This window comes from Syngnathus leptorhynchus, chromosome 2, assembly GCF_054491065.1.
Source record: "Syngnathus leptorhynchus isolate UIUO chromosome 2, UIUO_Slep, whole genome shotgun sequence".
Classification (NCBI taxonomy): domain Eukaryota; kingdom Metazoa; phylum Chordata; class Actinopteri; order Syngnathiformes; family Syngnathidae; genus Syngnathus; species Syngnathus leptorhynchus.
The window spans coordinates 14,553,784-14,573,362 of record NC_141196.1 but is presented as its reverse complement, the minus strand read 5'-3'; the positions used below and the strand labels follow the sequence as shown (position 1 = coordinate 14,573,362).

General features: G+C 40.0%; 2 protein-coding genes across 2 annotated transcripts; one reads left to right on the top strand and one right to left on the bottom strand.

Annotated features, from left to right (window-relative positions):
- The first annotated feature begins 1,538 nt into the window (after window positions 1-1,538).
- On the top strand, window positions 1,539-6,132 carry LOC147060921 (protein eva-1 homolog C). The gene is made up of 8 exons (XM_085905938.1): window positions 1,539-1,656; window positions 2,637-2,836; window positions 2,905-3,028; window positions 3,481-3,633; window positions 3,908-4,051; window positions 4,189-4,260; window positions 4,365-4,445; window positions 5,204-6,132. The coding sequence occupies exons 1-8, from the start codon at window positions 1,539-1,541 to the stop codon at window positions 5,593-5,595; spliced, it is 1,284 nt and encodes a 427-aa protein (XP_085762064.1). The 3' UTR covers window positions 5,596-6,132.
- Window positions 6,133-6,565: 433 nt separating this feature from the next.
- LOC147060920 (alpha-1A adrenergic receptor-like) lies at window positions 6,566-15,922 on the bottom strand. Its single transcript, XM_085904590.1, has 2 exons — window positions 15,007-15,922; window positions 6,566-8,269 (listed from the first exon to the last, which is right to left on the bottom strand). The coding sequence occupies exons 1-2, from the start codon at window positions 15,920-15,922 to the stop codon at window positions 7,716-7,718; spliced, it is 1,470 nt and encodes a 489-aa protein (XP_085760716.1). The 3' UTR covers window positions 6,566-7,715.
- Between the last annotated feature and the right edge of the window lie 3,657 nt (window positions 15,923-19,579).

Below are 19,579 nucleotides of genomic sequence, written 5' to 3'. Positions count from 1 at the left end.
GTAACAACACATTTCTATTTGAGGGATTTACCAACCTAAAGAGGGTTACATTGGGCTAAAATAGTAATCTAAATTTAACAACAAAAAGGCATTATGATATAAACTTTTTTTTTTTTAATTCAGACAAAATGAGTAAATGTAATTCTGCAATGATTGAATCGCCTGGCAGTGCCTTTACAATAGTCCTACATTAATGGAAACTGTATGGGGAGGCATACTCATTTTTGGGATTTACTGTAAATGGGTATCCCTTTGTATAAATGGAGGAGGTGGAATTCAAAAGTCCCTTCTTCAACACTTCCTCCCATTACAAGGAATTTGAAGAAAAAATACACACTAAATAATACCCAGTGCTAACCAAGTTATGCTTATCTACCTCACTAATGATTTGAGGAGTTTTTATCAGCATGACAAATAAGAATAGATCACATTGAAATTTGTAAGAAATCCTTTAAATCAATGATCCATTGCCGGAACTCGAAGGGAGGATTTCTGCTATCTGGATTATGCCGCTCTAGGACAGCTACACGATTAGAATTTGACCCTTGGTAACAAAGTTATGAGTTACGTAACAGAGAATGGAATTCACTTGTCCAATAATGAGGGCTTGCTGCAAATATTGAATAAAAAGATAAGCCATCATTATGTTGCCTACTCTGCTGCCATGCAGGGAGTGTTTATTAGTGACTGTGTGACAAATGATTCTATTGAAATGAATGCTATAGCATGATGTCAATATCGTGCTTGAGGAAGAAAAGCAAAACAAATATTCAAATTGTAAACGAAAAGTGCTGATTTTGGCACTGCTGTAAGGATATTCAGCCAGTCGGAATTTCCAGAGTCTTCCTGGAAACAGCGGAGAAACGGGAAATACGGGAGCTCGCCAAATGACCTTTCACTCCCGCCCCTTTCTCTCTCATAGACCAAATGATAGGAAGGCGCTCTCTGGTTCAGAGGCACACACATATCTCTGCTGCGCACACACAGCAACTGGAAGTAACATCCTGAAAAAAAATGCCTTATCTCGGCGAACAGAACCTTCTATGTTGGCAACAAGAGAAACTGGATTTTTACCATGAAGAAAAAAATAAATCCTGCACCTAAGATAAAACTAAATTGTCTAACAAATAACAGAATTAGCACCATGACAACGAACAACAAAAGTGTACGAGAGCAACAACGGACGAATAATTACATCTCTCACTCAAAGTCAACTGAGAAAAACTCCAGTTGCCAGCACATCCTAAAGAACACTATCGATAATGCTTGGAATAAATTGTGTCTGCATTAGGCACTGAGCTGTTTAGGTAATTTATTATCTTTATCTCATCTTAATTTATTATCTTAACATATCTAAGGTGATTATAGAAGCATAGTATCTCATCACTTCTGTTAATCCATAAAGAATAATCAGGAGTTGTGGCTGTATATGTTGCAAGTTTTCATTCCTAATGCTAAATTCTCCGTTAAAAGTGACCTTACGAAAAAAACAATGGCGTCATTGACCCACTGATCTCTCTGCAGGGCCATTAACAGAAATGCAAGACGAGATTACAACAAAAGAGAGCACAATGACAGCGCTGAGGAGGTTCGGCTGGTTTCTCTGTTTGTTGGCTTTGAGGATCAACACTGCTTATTCAGCCCCTGATTTCTCTTGTAAGTACTCTTATGGCCATATATTGTTTCACAAGTTGAAAGAAAAAAATGGATGTAATTTATGCAGGGATAAGCAGAATCAGAGTTAACCTGTTATTTTTTTTGTTATAACATTGCAAAACTGATTGGGGATGGAATTTTTGTGACTGGCCCCTTTTTTTCTTATCCTTTGATATAATATTTAGGCTTTGTTATTGTTATTTTTAAATTCCATTTTGCAGAAACCTCCCAATGCACCATAAATTAGTATACAAGTGGCCACGCAACAGTCATATGGGGTCAGACATTTTTAGTTTATATAATATACACTCATTCTACATATGATCATCATTCTCATTTCATTTAGTCATATTTTCACACACACACTTGCACACCCCAATTTAACACACAAGCATAAAATGTGGATGAAAGTTTAATCAGTAACTTACAAAGGAGTATAGTTTAAACACTAGAGATGAATTTGGACTTTGCTCTCCCAAAGTAATACAATTGTAGCCTACTTTTTTTTGTGATTGTATTGTGAGCATTGGTGTGATATGTCTATTTGTGGAAGAAGTTGTATTGTGTGTTTGTGTGTGTGTGTGTTTGCATGCTGTAGAATGCCTAATAATAGTTCATTGTTAATTCGTGCCTGGTACAACCCAAAATACACACACACACACACACACACACACACACACACACACACACACACACACACACACACACACGAACACATGCACGCACACATGCACGCACAACTTCTCGCACACGCTTACATGTGTGGTCCAATAAATCTCAGTGCTCCACCCAGTAACACACCTCCACCCATTTGGCGACTGGGATTTAAAAATTGTGTTTTGGTTTTTCATACTAAATAACTGATTCATGCTATAAATTCATGTCGTAATAGACACAAACCTAAGTAAAACCCAAATATCTTTTTTACTGAAGTAAGCACAAACATTCTGTACTTATGTCATACAACATTCTGTATTTAGTGTATCTCCACAGTGTTCTGAAGAACCACACAGCCCATGCTTGCGAAGGCAACACACTCACCATTGAGTGTCCTGCCAGGACGTCTGTGGCCGTCTTATCAGCCTTCTTTGGACGCCGCGTTCCTCAACACTATTTGTGTCCCAGCCAGACGACAAATCTAACCGAGGACGCAGACTGTTCTTCTCCGGTCGCTATCAAGGTGAATGTTGTGGTACATTAGCTGTTATGGGAAAATGATTGTATTTTGTTTTGTGGTTTTTGATGTAGAAAGTGTTGGCAGAGTGTCAGGATGAGCGGTCCTGTTCAATTCCTGTGCTTGGCCCCGTGTTTGGGGATGACCCCTGCCCATTCACCAGCAAGTACCTTTTAGTGTACTACAAGTGCAGACCAGGTAAGTGGAAAATGGAGAGGATGAGTGGAACGTTGTCTGGCGAGTTGGCAAACACAAAAACCTTTAGAAATATTCCTGCATTAAGTTAATCAATGTGATGCTCCTCATTGTGCGCACACCTTGGCCACCTGGGGGCGCTATAATACCGATACATATATACAAGTTTGTGGGGAAAATCACAACTGCTGCAGTATGAGACACTTTTTCACAGAGGATAAAGAATATATGCCTGTGAGTATTGTTATGTCTTACTATATGTGTGTCCCCATCATTTGTGTTTAAATATGTTTCTTAAAGGCTTATAACACTGTTACACTGATGCCATTGCTTGGCATTTTGCACATTTATTCGCATTAAGTTAAGCAAACTTAAAGCAATGTGATTGTTTCAAATACACAAATAATAGTATAAATTATTTGATGTGAAATCTGGGTGTCTTTTTGTAATTTCAGTGCACCACCGCACGAGACTGGTGTGCGAGAATGAACGCTTGAGGCTGGCGTGTAAGAATGACACCGTACTGGCCATCTACTCAGCCACCTTTGGACACCTGCTACATGGAAGCCCCCTTTGTCCTCAGGGAGGGGGTTCATTGGTGGACATGGGTCAGCAACATTTGCAGTGCAACAAACCGAGCGGTGTTAATAGTATTGTCGACCAACCGGAGCTCATTATTTAACTTCTCTTACGGTGGAAATCTGTGGTGTGATAACAGAAATGCTACAAAATGAAAATAATACAGTCTAGAATAAACATAATACAACTTTCTTGAAACAAAATATTGACATTTAAGTCGTCAATGTGGGTTCATGCTTCTGATAGTCAGACTTGACTTAAACTACCAACTACTGGTGAAAGCGCTACTATCGTGCATTTCAGAGTGTTTGTCGGCATCCGCTCTGAGGAGGGTTTCTCGTCGATGTCACGCTCGAGCAAACTGTTCAGTGCTAGCTGACACTCAAACCTTTGGGGACCCGTGTTTCCCCGGCACCAGGAAACACCTGCGAGTGTCCTACACTTGTGGTGAGAAACCAACTGTCATTTGATGCATGCTTTTTGTCATGATGCTTTACCTCCACCAAGACATAAGTGTTTATGGATCAGTGTTTTCCAACCTTTTTCTCACAGCATTTGACGAAACAGATTATTTATCTATCTAGTGCCCAGGTATCTTTTGGAAGACGTAGGAAGAGGAATAACAGATCCTTTCATGATTTCAGACTACACACATGGTGAGTATAAACTGTTACACCACTAATACCCTGCTGCATTTAGGTTTTTGGTAGCACAAGTTACTTTGTTTGGCGTCTGAGCCTAGGCCCCTTTTCACCTGCAGGTGGATGGTACACTGGCCCCACCTACAGGTCCCAAAATGTGCTACTAACCAACTTTCTGGAGATGGTAGAAAAAATGTTGGGTATGTGCACTGATTTATCATATCAGGTGGTGTTGTCTGTATCTGATTTAGTATGCTGTTTAGGAAAAACTAGGGACTAATTCAACACCACATTTTACTGTATGTGGCTTGCTCACCAAGTTTCTAACAGAGGTAAACAAATGTTTAATCTATTAAGATTCTGGGGGTTACAGTATTATTAAATTAATGATTCATTATCAAGATGTGACCCTGAGAAGACGCTACTTAATATAATTAAGTAATCCTTGCACACTCACACACCATCCCTTATGATAATTCAACAGCAAATATAAAAGGCTGATGTGTCTTTATATGAATGTTACAATTAAGATTGATTCCTGAGGATCCTATGTGTATTATCACACCATTGTATTATGTTAAAGAACACTGACCTTTCAATTGTTTATACACAAATTATTGGATTTCTGGAAAGCCTTAGGCATTGGCCCTGTGTGGGCTGCACAGTGGTTCATTTTGATGAGGCATGTTCACCTCCAGAAGTCTGGGAATGTGCTCTAAGTCTTTATCCTTGGGGTATGTTGCAAAAGCATGTCATTTGAATAATATTAAGACACGTGGGGAAAACGGAACACATTTGAAATTCCAGTGGTGCAGCAGGTATTAACAGTCAGACCAAACTGGGTTCAATTTTTGGTGGTTCACTTTGAACACTTTTTTGTTGAATGAATTTTCCAGTTGCGTGTATCAAATATACTGTAGTCAACAGTAATTTGAGATACACTTGCTTTCCTTTTCAGGGGTGCCTGAGCGAGTGGCTCTGTATTTCGTCTCCGGGATCTGTGCCGGTCTGGTTTTCCTGCTCTGTCTCTTTGGAGTACGCTCCACATTGGTGAAAGACGTAAAGGAACTTGTGTCAGATTTGCACGATGAACTGAAAGCATCGAGCAGAGAGCACAAGGACCTCACGGAAGACCTCTATGATAATGATGAACTTTCGCTCTCAGATGCCTCGTCGTTTCGTCGCCTCACTCAGTCGTACCACATGAGGGACATGCTCGCTCCCGCTACGCTGACCTCGGAAATGATGGCACGGGGTGCTGAACACACCACAGAGCTGCCCAGTGGAGATATTTGGTCACATCCCAACACCAATCCTTATGCCATTCATCAGATTACTAATTACAATTAATTTCATTTTTAACCTCACGTAAGTACCCTAATTGCATTCGTTTATCTTGAAACTTGATTACTTTTGCATAGGAGCCTGCAGAAGACACAAAAATGTGTCCAGGTGCTACATGGTACATGGTTGGTGTATAGAGTTCATACTGTTGTACCTTACGGGTGGGAATGAGGAGATCTTAAAAATGCAAAAGAGTCCTCGTCATGTCGGGAACTTTAAGCAGTCCTGACAGGTTACGGCAAAAACATTCTCCTTTTGGTGTTTGGGTGAATCTTGAAATACCCCAAAATTCTTAGTCATATATTGTTAATAATTTCCCATCTATTATTAATGCTTTTGTTATTATGGACCTACTTGGTGAAGGCATAGTATTTTGACTTAGTGTAAAGTAAATGTATCAAGATGGTACCTAAATATATGTTCCATGTTCTCTAGGGCTTGTTCTCTTTAGGGTTGTGTGTGTGAAGGAATCTATGCCAGTTTGGTGAGAGGTTAGGTACACCACGAACTGCCACCACTTTCCGTCACTCCTGTTTGGCTTGATATGACACTTTCTGCTTTATTATTAAGCACAGGATTACTCCATACAAAAGGAGAAACCAGATCAATCACAAATTCCATTGCTTTCTGCAATGTTCCTTTGATTATGATAATAATACTTCGAAATATATATCTGTGAGACATCATATGAGTCATTTTAGGTGTTTCTCACAACCTTAAACTATAAAAGACATTACAGTATTGTTTTTTGTGAACGCCTTAGTGACACACATTCATGTCATGAACATACCGTACAAACCCCAGACAGGATGGTCTGATCTGACATTTGAACTACGAATCATTTGTTCCACTGTCCTGCCACGTCCACACGGGGAAATTTGAGTTGGTAATGTTTCTTAAAACAAGTAAATAACAGACTGACAAGAATTGAGGTCAATCATAAAATTAGCATTTTAGATATACAGTAATCCCTCCTACTTCGCGGCTTCAACTATCGCGGCTTCGCTGTATCGCGGGTTTTCAAAAATGCGTAAATTAATGATTTTATCGCAGAAATTTCATCATTTCACGAGGTTTCGCGGCCACTTGAGTTTCTTCATTTTCCTTTAATAATGATAGCTTACGTTTAAAAGTCGTTTTCTTGTTTTGAAATGAATAAATTAAAGAGTCAGTACAGTATACTTTATCGTCACATGTGACTTCAGGGCGTTCTCTCCACCGGCGGTGGCCTTCATCTGGACATAGCGATACACTGTTAGTCTCGTCGCTAAGGCATGAATGCGGAGCGCACAGTCCATTGATATGAAAGTCCCCTTGCAGCGAGCTGGTTGATGTCAGCGATAAAAATAGAATATCCTGTTTTAGAAAGCAGTTTAAGTGTTCTGAAGTGTTAAAATTATGGCTCATACTTCAAAAAAATCTAGTTTCTATTTCGCGGAAATTCCCATTTCGCGGGTGGGTCTGGAACGTAACCCCCGCGAAGTAGGAGGGATTACTGTATAATACTTTGCTAAAAAAATGTTACTACTCTTTGTTTTCAGTCTGATTATTGAAAGGTTTTGTCACAAGTTTTAGTGGAGCATATTTGCTTTTCTTTTCGTTCACACAAGGAGTGCAATGCTTGGCTGTCTTTGCCCCTCCTAGTTTAGCGTTGCCATGGATACGCAACTCAAAAAGGGTGTGTTGTATACACCTATGGTCATATCTATGACACACAGTGACAGCCTGTACTAGTAATAGTATTAATGTGGTTGTCGTTCGCAGAGTTGTATCGTGTTTCTTACAACGATTGTTTGAATGAGGTACACAATTGCACAAACCATGTTATATTTGAACTCCACAACATTACATGAACAAATCAAAAGCCTGAAATGAATACATTTCTCCACATTTTACTGTACATCAGTCAGGTCACATTTAGGCTTGACAAATAAGAAGTGGAACTTGTAACCGATTATTTTTTAACTTTCTCGAGCCTCCTCTCGTGTCTCGTGTCCTTGATTGTGTCAATACTCCCCATATATACAGTAAACAAATCGCAGCAGCTAGAACATCTTGTGTAGACCAGAGATAAAACCATTCCTTTTCAAAGACAGATAAATAAACATCATTTACAGTGGATGCAGTCACTCATTGTAAGATGACTCCGTACGATCTTTTTCAACTCCTCCCTTATGTTTTTCCTTACCAAAGGAGAAAGAAAAAACTCCAATAGTCGGCTCTTCCCCGACTTCTCCTCCCTTAACAGCTGTGATGAGACAACCTTGTTGGCAATCTGTGTTGCTGCCAGGCAGTACATTGGGAGAGGGAGTTGTAGTCCAGGTGTACAATGCCTCGCCCTCGGGACACGGTGGTAGACCCTTGCCGAGGTAGCTGGGGCTCGGGCTGGCCGAGGACGGCAAAGTATGCTGACTGCCGTTCAAGCAGCCGGGGGGTTGATCATTGGAGCCTTTGCGTGAATGTCCGGAGGAGCTGAACGTTGAGGAACGGTAATTATATGAACTCCACCTGGGACGTTTGCGCTGATGACACTGGCACCGCAGGATGCGAATGAAGGCCAGTTTAAACTCACGGTTATAGCAAGGGTAGATGATGGGATTTAGGCAGCTGTTGAAGTAGCCCAACCAGAAGATCACCTTGAAGAGGACGTCAGGTGGGCGCAGGTTCACATTGAAAGAGCCTGCGCGATAAAACACAGAGCAAAAGATCATTTCATACAAATGCCACAGCATGTGCTTTAACTCACGCTATCTTTGGAACGTACATCGATGATGTGAGCGATGTACAGACAGAACAACGAAAAGTTCTTCCAATGGAAAATACAATTTTATGTGACCTTTTTGCTTGGTAGTTTGTGACATTTAATTTAGTATGGAAAAAAAAAGGGGGGATAATGCTTTGAACATTATATCGTTTTTCTGGAATGTCTTAGGTTAAAGTTAACTTCAATTAAAACTAACTCTGCGGTGTGTCAAGAAAATAATTCCAAATATTGTGTCTGTGTGCAGACACAGGGTATAATTTCATGGACTGCATCCTGTTAGAGTGCATGTGTGCCCTCATTGTCCTTCATTTAATCTTCCTCACAAATCTGTCCTTATTTAGTGTTCATTTCCATCTGCTGGCAATGTATCTCACCTGACGCAGACATTCAAAATGTTTTACATCTAGCTTCCATTGCATAAATTCTGTCTTGGGCAATTGGGGCCTGTGTCCAAGTTAAACTGATGTAACTTTTTTTCCTAGCCCATAGATGGCAGCATTGACACAGAGACAGTAACATAGATGACATCTGGATTCTTGTTTGGACCAAACACTAGAGCACCGAATCAGAACAACAATGTGACGTGAGAAACAGGAAATGTTTCCTTAATTGGCCTGAAAATGTATTGACTACATGTATAACATGCAGAACAATGCTCTTCCACTAGATAACAGAAGGTGCAAATATACAGTTCAGTGAACCACCACATAGTCAAGGTTTGGCATTCAAGAATTTGCCTATTCTTGGATATTTTTGGGGGGATAACCTAGCCTCAGTTTTTTTTCTCTGAAAAACTCACACATTATGCTCCATCTGGTAATATTTTGGTGCCAATGAAACAATTTGAACTGAGGAGCCCATCCATTTTGACAAAAGTGGTTTGTTGCTAACTTTAAGGCAAAGTACAAATAAAACAATCACAGCTTTGTCATCAAAACTTAAACAGAAGATTGGACCACAACATACATCCAGAGGACACTATGACTAAGCATTTTGACTTCTCACTCTGATAGCACTGACATGTTTATTTACTTTTGAGAAGGATTTGTAAGGATTTTGAGAAGAAAAATGGGTTTTGCAGGGTACTTATGATATTTTTCAATTTGTACAAATTGGTTTGAGAAACACCTGCTGTTCTGCAAATTTCAAATTTGATCTGAGAAATGTACCAAAGTCACTGTGTTCTGGCTTCATAGTGCTCTCCATTTACAATGAGTAAATGCAGACCTCTGCCAAAGTGTTTGTTGGATTTACTGTGTAGTGAATAAAAATGTCTGGCTCAGGCCCCAAATGTAATGAGTTCTTTCATTTAAGCTGTTACAAACTTCATAAAATAACTGTCTGGGTAATTGCGTTGCAATTTTACTATCAAATGAAAATGAATACTTGACCTCAGTAGAGGAGCTCCTATGGCAATGATTAATTTTAACATAAGTCAAATTAATTGGGGACTACACATAAAGTGTTAGTTGTTCATTTTTTTGTATAAAGCATTTTTGGCGCACCTCTCTCGAGTCAAGCATTTACTGTAATGTTACTGTGCAATAGCAAATATTATTGCTATGTGTATGGTGATGCCAGTTATCATTTATGTCAGCTTACTCAATATGAATTCCTTTGTGTAAAGTTGCTCTCATTTATAGTTCTTCTTGTTGGTTCTTGTCCATCTTTTGAAAATCAACAAATGATCAAACAAATAGGCAAACAAACAAATGAACAAAACAAACAAATAAATTCTCCCTGTGCAAATATATTTTTAAAAAGCCAAGTCCACTCATGCACACAGTTCGATTAGACTTTGCATCAGACTTGCGCTGGGCATGGAAATGGGTTATTCCTTTGATGGGTCAAACTTTGTGACTTTACAAATTTCTCAACTTTAGGAGTGTTGCACTGTGTTGGCTCTTGTGCCCCATCAGATTTCACTGATGTCATTATTATGATCCCCACTCTTCCAAATGGAGTGACTCTCAAATTCAGACCCAGGGTATTCGAGATAGCTTGCGGGTCAATGAAATGTCATTTAAAAAAACAACAACAAAAAACAACTGTTCTTCAGACCTTCAAATAGCAACCTATCCACTATCATATCGAATACAAACTCAGCCTTCTTACACGGCGATACCCACTTAAACCTTAGCGAGCCTCCAGACGGCGTTCCAGCAGGCGTAAAGTTTGAATGACTTTTCGGAAAGCCCGTTGTGCAATGTGATGAACTTTCCAAACAGCTGGAACGAAAATTAGGATGCACCATCTTGAGTCTAGCTGCACTGTCTAGGAAAAAAGAGCCCTAGGTGTACTCTTGCAAGCAATACATTTATAAATTTCTATAAAATTGTTTCTTAATTTTTTTCTTTTTCCTATAGGTTGTATCACTCCTATATAATTATTAGTCTTCTTGTAGCACAATTGATCTATATTTTTTCTTTTCAAAAAACTACTACATCATGACAGAACTGGTTGACCCAGTGAGAATGGCCATTATACAGTGCACTTTACTTTTCTTAAATTTTGATATGGTACAACCATATATCAATATTGATGAAATAATAAATAAGGGCCTCTTGACATAACCATAGTAAACAATAAGTAGCACAAAAAGCATACAGCTGTAAGAGAAGAAATTTGAAAACAGATTGAAGAAGGATGAATAGTTTTAATGGGCAGTGTACATCCAAAGCTGCTTGTACTGAACTTGGAAGCTGTTTCATAAGCATGCCCTAATTACAAATAATCCATCCTAATCTAAAGGGACAGAACTCGTTTTGCTCTTCCAGGCTGCTTTCCAAAAACATCAACATGATGACATTTATGGAAAATTGGTTTTAACATCCCAGTAACCTGTTTTATCAAGCGTGCAGCCCCATGACCCGTGGCCAATTTTACTCTCCACTGCTTTGTAACACATCTTTTCGCTTTGCTTCTATACACACTTCCTATAATCCTTGTCACACACAGCAACATGCAAAGAATATTTCTTCTAAAAATGCTTTTGCACAGATAAAATGGATTCACACATTCAATTGTTTCTGACACATTTGGAAGCGCGCTGCTTGCACCATTAAATGCAAGCCTTTCACAGGACATTAGTGCCTGTTTGGGGTGTTAAAGAGCTGCGGGCATGATGTGCCGTGAAGTAACACATGTATCCCCTGAGGACTAATGATTCTTCTACCGCTAATGAGTATGACACAGCTCATTGAAAGAAAATAAAGAAATATCCTTCTTGTGCAGACGCACAAGAACCCTCTACAATTTATTAGTAGAGGTTGTTTTTTTTTCCAGTTGGAGGGGAATTAACTAAACTGTTTTTGCATTTGTCTTACAGTGATAACGCGCCGATTATTGTGCCATGCGGTGTTTGATGTAAATTTGATGAATTTTGATGATGGAAAGACTTATCTGTGGTTGAATTCTTGTGAATTAGAACAAAGTCATGTTTTCTTGATTTTCACGTGTTCTCGTTTTGTAGCATTAATTGCCTTTGTTACAGCAATGATGTCACGACTCGTTCCCAGTCGTTTTATTAGTGTGAAGGGCTTATGTGTATATGTTTGCCATGGTTTCTGTTGGCGTCGCCCCTCCCCTCCTGTGTCACCTCCCAATCTATGTACTCACATTCACCTGCCTCTCGTTACCTGTCGTGTATTTAAGTCCTGTCTGCCTCTCACTCCCCTTTCGGATTGTTCTCGTCTGTAGTCTCATCTGCCGTCTTGTTTCTCGTCGTTTTGTCTTGTCTTTCTGTTCGGTTAGTTTTTCTGCAATTTGATCTGTCCGTCTGAAGCTGAATTTGAAGCTAAATGGGTGCGTCTCGTTTGAGGAAACCTTCCTTGAATAGCACTCTCTTAAAAATCTTTTTTTTTTACTAACATTTGCACAACACGTTTTGCCATAGCTTATAGTAGGTGTAAAAAAAACATTGCACTGATTCAAAATGTGATAATGGGCTACTTTTGACTTCTAGTGTCTAAAAGTTCAAGATTGATATTAACAGCTCAGTAAAGTAGAAAAAAGAAACACAGTTGTCTGGAGTACATTAAATCTATCTACCGATATAGCTACACACACATTTGATCCATTTTTCTTCATAGTTTTATTTGAAATGAAACATTTCTGTACCATGAACATCACAACATCTGAATGAGCTACATTTTTTGTTGTTGTAAAGCTTAGTTTCATGCAAGTTAAGTGGTCACGATGTCAAGTCGCTTGATGTCCCATCGCACTGAATCAGTATGCTCTGCCAGAGATGGTACTCAGAAATGCCCTCAGACGTTTTTTTGGGCAGTTGGTCCGTCAGCTTGTTGCACAAACAGCACCCACTTGTTCCTCCGCAAAGTCTCTTCCATCTTTAAATAACAACTCGAGTAATTGTCTCTTACTTTTAGCTTCTGACAGTAAATAAAGGCTAAGCAATCCCTGCTGTGGGATACTGTTTTCTCAAATTTGAGGAAAACACACACTGATGCAGTTTGCACATTTACCATTAGAATACAGTGCGACATTCGGTCAATGACCTGATCTTACATAATCTTCAGCCTTGGAATGCTTTTGACCCTGATTTTGTAGAATGCGCACAAATGCACGATTCATCTCCTGGCAAACATTTACATCGACTTGTACTTGTTGAATGAATGAATATAGCTAAAACTGACACAAGTGGCAATAAGCTATAAGATGACACATTGAGAAATTTTGTAAATGTCTTACTTGTGCACGTACTTGCTCTCAAAGCAGGCGTATGTCAATATCTCTCATCATTTACGTTATATTAGGAGGCTGTCAATCTTAACATGTCCACTTGGTCATAGTGAAATATCAATTGAAATAATTGAATTGAAATAAACAGTGAAGGTGCATATTAGCTGACATTGGCTAAAAATGCCCTGTGTCCACCATATCAGTGCTCTCATATTTTACTGTTTGCCTTGGATGCAGTGTGGGAACTTGTCAACTTGTATTTTTAGCCAAATACAGTCGGCTAAGCTTAATAGAGTAAATATAAAGTTTATTGGGAAATCTCAGCTTTTGGGATGTGAAATTAGAAAGTTTCAAAAAAAACGTCATGATAATATTTATTCATATGTAAAATGTTTTAAATTGCTAAACCTTATAATACTAGTTGCGGTTCTGAGTTGTTTGATTCCCGAGCCACTAAAGTGCCAAAAGTTTTCAGTGTACAGTATAATTTTTCATCATTTCATAGTCTTACATATTCTTGCTCAAATGTTCTCAAACAATGAAATGTGTTAAAACCAAGTTTATTATTGGACAATGCGTACGTTTGATGTTAGTTGAATTTTAATTTAGTGAAGAACAATATTCACTAGTAATGGAAATACATTTGTGTGTTAGAATACGGTCAAACACAGAAGTGTGTAAAATGTGTTTTTGAGAAACGTCATACTTTAAAAATTATACCAACTGGAAAGCCCTTTTGGACATTCACAAAAGAAATGGTGTTATAGGCAGTGGGCATGTTGATCAGTTGGGAAGCTTTGTGAAATTTGTTCTATAAGCTATACACATTTTCATAAATTCATTGTATTTTTCTACATTACTTTCATTCGACTGAGAAGGATGGATGAACTGATAGTCAGATATTCATACTTAAAATGTTGTCAAATATTTTACAAGACCTTTTAGACATCATGGATTTCTGGACACTTCATTGTCAGGAGCATCAGAGAGCTTTGTTCAAAAGTGCATCTGTTTGATTTAACCAGTGGGAGTCCACATGGCAGACTGCCCGAGTTATTTCCTCGCATTTTCTGAATTCCCGCTACTAAAAGGCTCAGGGAGTAAGTAAGTGTTGACTTAAGTAAACTGTAAAAAATTGTCAAACTCCTGTGAATGAAGAATCTTGCAAAGTGGGAATGTAATAAAACAAGGGAATCTCTTAGCTGTACTCATTATACTGCTCATTGCAACAATTTCAAATTGCTGCAGTGGTGGTACACCAAAGCGAACCTCACCCCCCCCCAAAAAAATCAGGCCCATACAAAAAACTCTCATTCGCAGCAAAATAAACCATTGCACTCTCAGAAAAAACTCACACTTGCACCAAAAAGCCTATCTCACACCCTCACAAACTTTTCCAACAAGCTCTCACACCCAGAAGTAAAACTCACACCGATTAAAGAACATATCACTCTGACAAAAAAAACCACATTCACACACAGAAACCTCCAAAAAACCATGAATGCACGCTCTTTTTAACTTTAATTAGAAATAGTATTTTACTAAAAACCTCTCACATTCACTCCAACACTGCTCACACTCAACAATAAATCTCATGCTCACCAAAACGTTTTCTTGTGCCAACCTCTCACACATAACCCAAAGCCCTCATCAATCTAAAAAAAAAAATACTTTCTCATCCCATCAAATCCACGCAAACACGCACGCGCATACACTATAAACGAAAACACGCACGCACGCACGCACGCACGCACGCACGCACACACACACGTCAAAGAACTTAGACGTGCACGTAAAAAAGTTTCACGTTATTTTTGCCCGATGAGGCACACATAAAGATGAGGCAAAAAAATAAATAAAAAGCAAGGTTATTGTATGGTTGCTGCAGTCTTGGCATAATCGGCAGAGAAAAAAAAAAAAGCAAGCAAGTAAGTTTGACGACAATAACTTACCTATGGGCAGGGCAAGGAAAAAGGGCAGCCAACAAAGTGTAAACATGCCCACCACAACTCCCAAAGTTTTGGCTGCCTTCTTCTCCCGAGAGAACTTGAGCAGTTTGACCGCGAGGGAGCTTCTGGCTTGATGTCCGCGGCCCTTGCCGACGCAAGCTGCCGGCTCGTCGTGCACCTGAGATCCCTTGTGGACCCTCAAGGTGAGCTCTCCGGAGTTCATCCTTTCGCGCATGACCCCGGCCTCCAAATTCTTGGTGGTGCGTTTGGCCACGATATACACCCGGCAGTACATGGCCAGAATAACCACCAGAGGAATGTAGAAGGAGCCGAGGGAGGAGAACAGTGCGTAAAAGGGCTCTTCGGTGATGGGGCACACGGTGTCGTCCGGCGAGGGCGGCTGCTTCCAGCCGAACAGGGGTCCGATGGAGATGACCACGGACAACACCCACACCCCGAGCATGGCCAGCAGTGCCCGCTTTTCCGTCACGATGCCCGGGTACTGGAGCGGGTGACTCACGCCGATGTAGCGGTCGATGGAAATGACGCACAGGCTCATGATGGACGCGGTGCAACACAGCACATCCACCGCCGCCCAAATGTCACAAAAGATCCTCCCGAACACCCAGTAGTCGAGGATCTCCAGGGTGGCCGACACCGGCAGCACCGTGGTGCCCAGCAGCAGGTCGGCAATCGCCAAGTTGATGATGAAGTAGTTGGTCGGGGTGCGCAGGTGCCTGTTGCACACCACCGAGAGGATGACGAGGATGTTGCCCGCGATGGCGAACACGATGAAAGCCCCAAGCACCAAGCCAAGCGGGATGGCCCGGCTGAGCTCCACTTCGGCGGGTTCTGTGTGGTTGCCCCCGGAGCTTTCATTTCCCCATAAAGTCGTGACATTGTCAGTGCTCACGCTCATTTTGACCGAACGGCTCCTCCATAGCAGGATTCACATGTCCGGCGTGGCTCACTGCAACTCACCCAACTTGCATAGTTGAAATGCTCGCGTGAAGCGTCGTTCCTCTTCTGCTGCAGTCCTGCTGCTCGGTGGACAAGTGCGGTGGGGGCCGGCGGGGGGGAGCATGTCACCCACTCACCCAACATCGCACCACAGGATGATGCAGAACACCGAGGAGACTAGGAAGTCTATTTAGTGAAGTGCCCGATTTACGCACCCCCGTCATCCAATAGGATTGTAATTTACCCGTTTCGGGCTGATGCATAAACACTATCACGGAAACTTAATATTCTACTGATGCAAACTGGTCATCCTGTCCTGGAAGGGGGATCCTCCCATCTGCGGTCCTTTCTTAAGGTTTCTCATTTTTCCCCATGTTGAGAATAATTGTCAACTGTGCCCATGTGAAGCCCTTTGAGATGTTTTCATGATTACTCAGGGCTAGATAAATAGAATTGACTTGACTTGACCAATAAAATGAGAATGGATCATTTTCATTGGCACACTTGATGATCTGCCACACAATCAAATATATTTTGTAGTCAAGAAAGTGGAGGCAAAGTCAAATGATGACTAAAAATACTTCTCACCATTATGATGAATGTAATTTGTGGAAGCCCTGTCATGTTTTCCATTTTTTCATCTTGTTTTCAATTAGCTAGATGTGAAACTAAACTAAGTTAAACTTGAAAAACTTTATTATATCACTTTAATTCCAGAACATTAATCATACACAAGGTAATTCAAGGTGTTACATTATAAGAAGGCAAATAAAATCATTACATAGCCTAAAGCGTAAAAATAATTATTAATTCATCAAATGAAGACTTCAGGCACTAGGATGTTTTCAATAAAATATTCAGTTGTGATTTTTCAAAATGGTTGGAGATAAAAGAAAACGAAAAAGGAAAATAAAGGAAAAGGCTGCTCAAAAATCAATTGTAACGCCATGGGCAAGGACGCCTATAACAAAGGCAAAGCTTGAGCTGCCTTTCACTCCTAATGGCCATTAGTCTGCCATATCATAGCTGAAACCAAATACAAAATAGGAAGAGTGTGGGACACCCGTCATCAACAACTTGGAAACAGACACATTTAGAGTCTGTATAAGTGCTAATAAATCTTTTACTGCAAGTTTGTTCCAGAGCTCAGACTCTTACTGTTATATTTTATTTCTTTTAAATTAAGTGTAAAAACAATGTTGTGTTTACATTTTAACACACAGTGTCATGCAAGTACATGTAACGATAAACGGATTGGATTAAACAACAGCATTTAAATATTAGAACTTTAAGTGATCACATTGTTGATTATCCATGATTTTATTTGTGTCGTAAAGATTGGTAGAGGTTCTCTTCCAACAATTGGCAGAAGGATGTAGCTTATGCAATTAAACTTCTGTGCAACATTGGATTCCTTAAATCGTTTCTGACAGAATCCCTCAGAAACTGACCCTAATTTTGTCAGCTTTAGTTTCTTTTTAATTATTACATTCTGTGTATGTACATAAAAATAAAACAAATGGCAAAAGAATGCAAAAATATTCTTTAAAAGTCAGACAAGACTTGGTGCTTGTGTGGTCGTTGTAAAAAGTCTAGTTTAACATGTTTGGGACAACATAGCACCTCACTGGGTGTTTGGCCAATTGAGCTGGTGTGCCATTGGCGCACATACTAACAATTTGGTAGCAGAGCGGTTCAAGGGGTTCTTCCACTTGCACGATCGTCAGAGCATCTGCAAGGGGAGATCTTGAAGTTTACCTACATGAATGCACTTGTCAGATGTTCCGGCCATTGTCATGCAGAAGCAATGAGGACATTTCCTTTTTGCCTTTTTTATCCCGATAAGTGCTTCATGGATTCAGTGTAAATAATGCAATGCAAATATATACACGTATGTTCAAAAATCCAAGTTGTCAGGGATGTGAACCTTTTCACAGTAGCTTCAAGCTTGTCTTTTTTTTTTTCTTGGAATATGAGAAAATAGATTTTTTGAACTACTGACTGTCCCTCTAACTTGAGTAAGTGAAGTTTTATTTTAGCACTAAGTGGCTCCCCATGATATAAAGCAAACATTTGTTTGAGTCTTTTCCAGATGCTGTTCATTGACCCTTTTTGGTTTCATCCTCCATGGATACATGCCTTTTTATTTATTTTTTGCTGTGAAAGGTTAAAGGAGAGCAGTTAGAGCATCTCTTTAAATCATATGTTCAGCACAAGTAATAAAGCTAATTCAGTGTGTGTGCATTTTGGCTATAAATAGCTGATGGCTTCCTTCTCACACATTTGCAATCGGTGAACCTTACAGGTCAAAGTGATCACACCGCTGCCGTTCTGCTGTTAGGATGCAACAGGAAACTGAATAGTTCTGGCCAACGGTGTGAATAAGTCATATAATTTGCAAGTCATGTGTCCACTCTTAACCTTCAAGGAAGTCTCTATTTTTCGTGGCAAAAGCAAGTCGAGTCGAGTACCTACTAAATTTCAAGCAAGTTGACTCCGTTCATTTAGGATAAGCAATTACATCACATGTCAAGTTGCCCAATTCTGCTCAGTCATATCATACATTATATTCGCAGAGTAGCCACTTTGCACTCAGAATCTGTACTTAGTATCTAACTCTTGAATAACTTGAACAATCTTACATATTTCATAAGCTGTACTGTATTTGTAATCAATCATAACTTTTGGACAAGCTATGTGAGATTTCCTGTGGCGCCCTGGATGATCCCTCACAGGACAATCGTGTGCCACAGCAGCCAGGCTGGCAATGACTATTTGAGTATAGTAACATGTCATGCGATGTGTTACATTACATGACCAAATGGAAATGGTCAGCTGGCAATATGGTGACATCTCCCTTCATAGAAATGCAAGTCTAGCTCTTTCATTACCAATATTTATGTTGGCATTGGACCCAATTATGGTTATGATTCATCACTTACATTTGATAAATCAAGCTCTTTGGCCGGCCTTGCCTCGGAGGATCACTCCTGCACAATCAATATGTTGGGGTAGCTTGTTTAGACAAGGTAGCAGTGTGAGAGTGTAGCTAGGCGGTTTTGACAGAGGTGAATTTTGTGGCTGTGGGCAGCCTGGCTTGAGCCCAGTGAGCTCAACACAATGCTGCTAAGTGGACCTCTCTGCAGTGCAGAGAGACCCAGTCATTAGTTGATTGTTTCTGAGGATGTTTGAGGACAGTGACAATCGTGACTTAAACATCCGGGTTGTGTTTCTGTCTTGAAATGTATTTTCTGTTTAGTCCAAATACTTTCCAGCCCGAAAAAATAGATATACTCGTAAAAGGTAAATTGCTTTTTCAATGCAGCGGCAATCATAAGTCTGTAATTTCGTGTCTGTGTTCATTGTGTGCATGATTCAGGACAGACGGGGAACAAATACGGTCATCCCCATACGACGGACTGTGTTTTACTCCCTTTGCTGCTTCAACTTTCATATTGAGGATTTGTATTGGTTGATCTAGTAGTTTGCTGGAATGAGCAGATTCATCTGATTTCATTTTCTAAACCTCCCAAACTTTGGTATACAGCACCTGGCCCTGGGCCGGCTTACTAGATTTTTTTTTTAACATGTTGATTTATTTTCCCGTAAGGGAAAA